General features: G+C 49.4%; 1 protein-coding gene across 2 annotated transcripts in view; it reads right to left on the bottom strand.

Moving 5' to 3' along the window:
* SLC25A20 (solute carrier family 25 member 20) overlaps positions 1–3,488 on the bottom strand; it is a 37,648-nt gene that overhangs the window by 3,671 nt on the left and 30,489 nt on the right. For both annotated transcript variants that reach the window (XM_025377609.1, XM_025377610.1), the window contains exon 5: positions 2,038–2,155. In XM_025377609.1, coding sequence (XP_025233394.1) covers positions 2,038–2,155 — 118 coding nt within the window. The remainder of the gene's footprint in view (positions 1–2,037; positions 2,156–3,488) is intronic.

Raw genomic sequence — 3,488 nt, 5'->3', positions numbered from 1 at the left:
TTTTTTTGGAGACAGAGTCTCGCTCTGTTGCCCAGGCTGGAGTGCAATGGCGCAATCTCGGCTCACTGCAACCTCCACCTCCCAAGTTCAAGCAATTCTCCTGCCTCTGCCTCCTGAGTAGCTGGATTACAGCATGTGCCACCACGCCTGGCTAATTTTTATATTTTTAGTAGAGACAGGGTTTCACCATATTGGTCAGGCTGGTCTTGAACTCCTGACCTCATGATCTGCGTATCTCCCAAAGTGCTGGGATTACAAGCATGAGCCACCACGCCCAGCTATTATTTTTTTAATAGAGACAAGGTATCACTATTTCACCCAGGCTGGTCTCGAACTCCTGGGCTCTAGTGATCCTCTCATCTCAGCCTCCCAAAGTGCTGAGATTACAAGTATGAGCCACCACACCCGGCCCCCACAGATTTCTTGAATGCAGAAATGCCAAGCTTGGCACTAGACCCTTCAGGGATTCCTGAGAGGGTCCTCAGCAGCCACATCCTATTTGCAATAATCACTTTGCAGCTATGAGATGCTGCTCTGGGCCAAGCACTGGTGTAAGTGAGTACAAACACACATGATATAATTTCATTAAAGTTCCCTCAGCTGGGCTTGGTGGCTCACGCTTATAATCCTAGCACTTTGGGAGGCCAAGGCAGGTGGATCATCTGAGGTCAGGAGTTCGAGACCAGCCTGGCCGATGTAGTGAAACCCTATCTCTACTAAAAGTACAAACATTAGCCAGGCATGGTGGCATGCACCTGTAACCCCAGCTACTCAGGAGACTGAGGCAGGAGAGTCGCTTGAACCCGGGAGGTGGAGGCTGCAGTGAGCTGAGATTGTGCCACTGTACTCCAGCCTGGTTGACAGAGCAAGACTCTGTCTCAAAAAATAATAATAAGGCCAGGTCCAGTGGCTCACACCAGTAATCCCAGCACCTTGGGAGGCCGAGGCGGGTAGATCACCTGAGTCCAGGAGTTTGAGACCAACCTGGCCAACATGGTGAAACCCCATCTCTACTAAAAATACAAAAAATTAGCCAGGCATGGTGGCATGTGCTTGTAATCCCAGCTACTTGGGAGGCTGAGGGAGGAGAACTGCTTGAATCTGGGAGGTAAAGGTTGCAGTAAGCCAAGATTGTGCCACTGCACTCCAGCCTGGGCAACAAGAGTGAAACTCCATGTCAAAAAATAAAATAAAGCCGGGCGCGGTGGCTCAAGCCTGTAATCCCAGCACTTTGGGAGGCCGAGACGGGTGGATCACGAGGTCAGGAGATCGAGACCATCCTGGCTAACACGGTGAAACCCCGCCTCTACTAAAAAATACAAAAAACTAGCCGGGCGAAGTGGCGGGCGCCTGTAGTCCCAGCTACTTGGGAGGCTGAGGCAGGAGAATGGCGTAAACCCGGGAGGCGGAGCTTGCAGTGAGCTGAGATCCGGCCACTGCACTCCAGCCTGGGCGACACAGCCAGACTCAGTCTCAAAAAAAAAAAAAAAAACAAAAACAAAAACAAAAAATAAAATAAAATAAAATAAAATAAAATAAAAATGTTAAAAAATAAATAAGGTTCTCTCTGAGTGGTGATGGTCCATGTGGGCAACTGACATGCCCACAGTTATAAGCACAGTTGGTGTATCTGGCCTTCCTCTAAGCTGCCAGCTCAGGACAAGAGTGAGACTGTCTCTGCCTTTCCTACTGCCACTAAAACAGGACATACTTCTCAAAATCAGGGAGATGACCACTGTCCCCAAGTCACTCTTTCTTCCCACTCCTCCCCACGGCAATGATTTCTATCTAATTGCCACTCCCTTCCAACTGTGATGCCATGACTTCTACCCCTGCAAATGCTTGGGAAAGATGGAAGGTCCCCTCATCCTAATCTATGTCCATGCTGGCCAGGATGAGACACTTACTGCCAGTATTCTCAGAGATGTGACATGCATGGTGCCGAGGTTAATCCGGCAATTCAGGCAAGACCCTCTGCGGCAGACCCACCTCAGGTGACCTCTCCAGGTGACCTCAAGTGGAGGCCTCAAAGGTTACCTCGCATAAGGGTAAGCACAGTCCCTTTGTAGATGCCTCGGATCCCAAACTCCTGGTACAGCTTCTTTGCACAGTCCAAGGTACCAGTGTACTTGGTTTCTCCTGAAGAAGCCTGAATCTGGGAGGGAGGAGAGGATCATTAAGTCAGAAACAACATTAGAGTCACAGGCCCAGCAGGTTACAGGAGACTACAAAGTAAGTATGGCCATTATGTGTTAGAGCAATGAAAGACTTCACTGTCAAATTGAAAAGTATCTGGAATGTGTGATTTTGGGGCAGGTACTATGAAATAAGGCTAGGTGAAAAGATCAGAAAATATTCACATTGACTAGAAATAAAACCAACAGAAAATCTGAAAAACAAGTTGAGGAGGCCGAGCATGCTGGCTCATGCCTATAATTCCAGCACTCTGGGAGGCCGAGGCAGGCAGGTCACCTGAGTTCAGGAGTTTGAAACCAGCCTGGCCAACATGGTGAAACCCTGTCTCTACGAAAAATATAAAAATTAGCTGGGCATGGTGGTGGGTGCCTGTAGTCCCAGCTGCTCAGGAGGCTGAGGCAGGAGAATTGCTTGAACTTGGGAGGCAGAGGTTGCAGTTAGAAAACATATTGTACCTTGGCCAGGCGTGGTGGCTCAAGCCTGTAATCCCAGCACTTTGGGAGGCCGAGACGGGCGGATCATGAGCTCAGGAGATCGAGACCATCCTGGCTAACACAATGAAACCCCGTCTCTACTAAAAAATACAAAAAACTAGCCGGGCGAGGTGGCGGGCGCCTGTAGTCCCAGCTACTTGGGAAGCTGAGGCAGGAGAATGGCGTAAACCCGGGAGGCGGAGCTTGCAGTGAGCTGAGATCCGGCCACTGCACTCCAGCCTGGGCAAGAGAGCGAGACTCCGCCTCAAAAAAAAGAAAACATATTGTACCACTGCACTCCAGCCTGGGTAACAGAGTGAGACTCTGTCTCAAAATTTAAAAATAAATAAATAAATAAATAAAAAATAAGTTGAGGAAATCTGTCAAACACAATAAAGCTATTTGGAAGGTCTAAAAAGGAAGCAACAAATAGTTTAGTCATTCATTTATTCCTTCAATAAATAGCCCCTGAAGACCAACTGCATTCCAAGCCTACCTGGTCATGAGGCTTGGTTAAGAAAAGGTGAACAGGGCCGGGCGCGGTGGCTCAAGCCTGTAATCCCAGCACTTTGGGAGGCCGAGACAGGTGGATCACGAGGTCAGGAGATCGAGACCATCCTGGCTAACACGGTGAAACCCCCTCTCTACTAAAAAATACAAAAAACTAGCCGGGTGTGGTGGCGGGCGCCTGTAGTCCCAGCTACTCGGAGGCTGAGGCAGGAGAATGGCGTGAACCTGGGAGGCGGAGCTTGCAGTGAGCTGAGATCCGGCCACTGCACTCCAGCCTGGGCGACAGAGCGAGACTCTGTCTCAAAAAAA

The sequence above is a fragment of the Theropithecus gelada genome, chromosome 2, assembly GCF_003255815.1.
Source record: "Theropithecus gelada isolate Dixy chromosome 2, Tgel_1.0, whole genome shotgun sequence".
Lineage (NCBI taxonomy): Eukaryota > Metazoa > Chordata > Mammalia > Primates > Cercopithecidae > Theropithecus > Theropithecus gelada.
The sequence above is the reverse complement of the archived record's forward strand: the minus strand, read 5'-3'. Positions and strand labels throughout refer to the sequence as shown.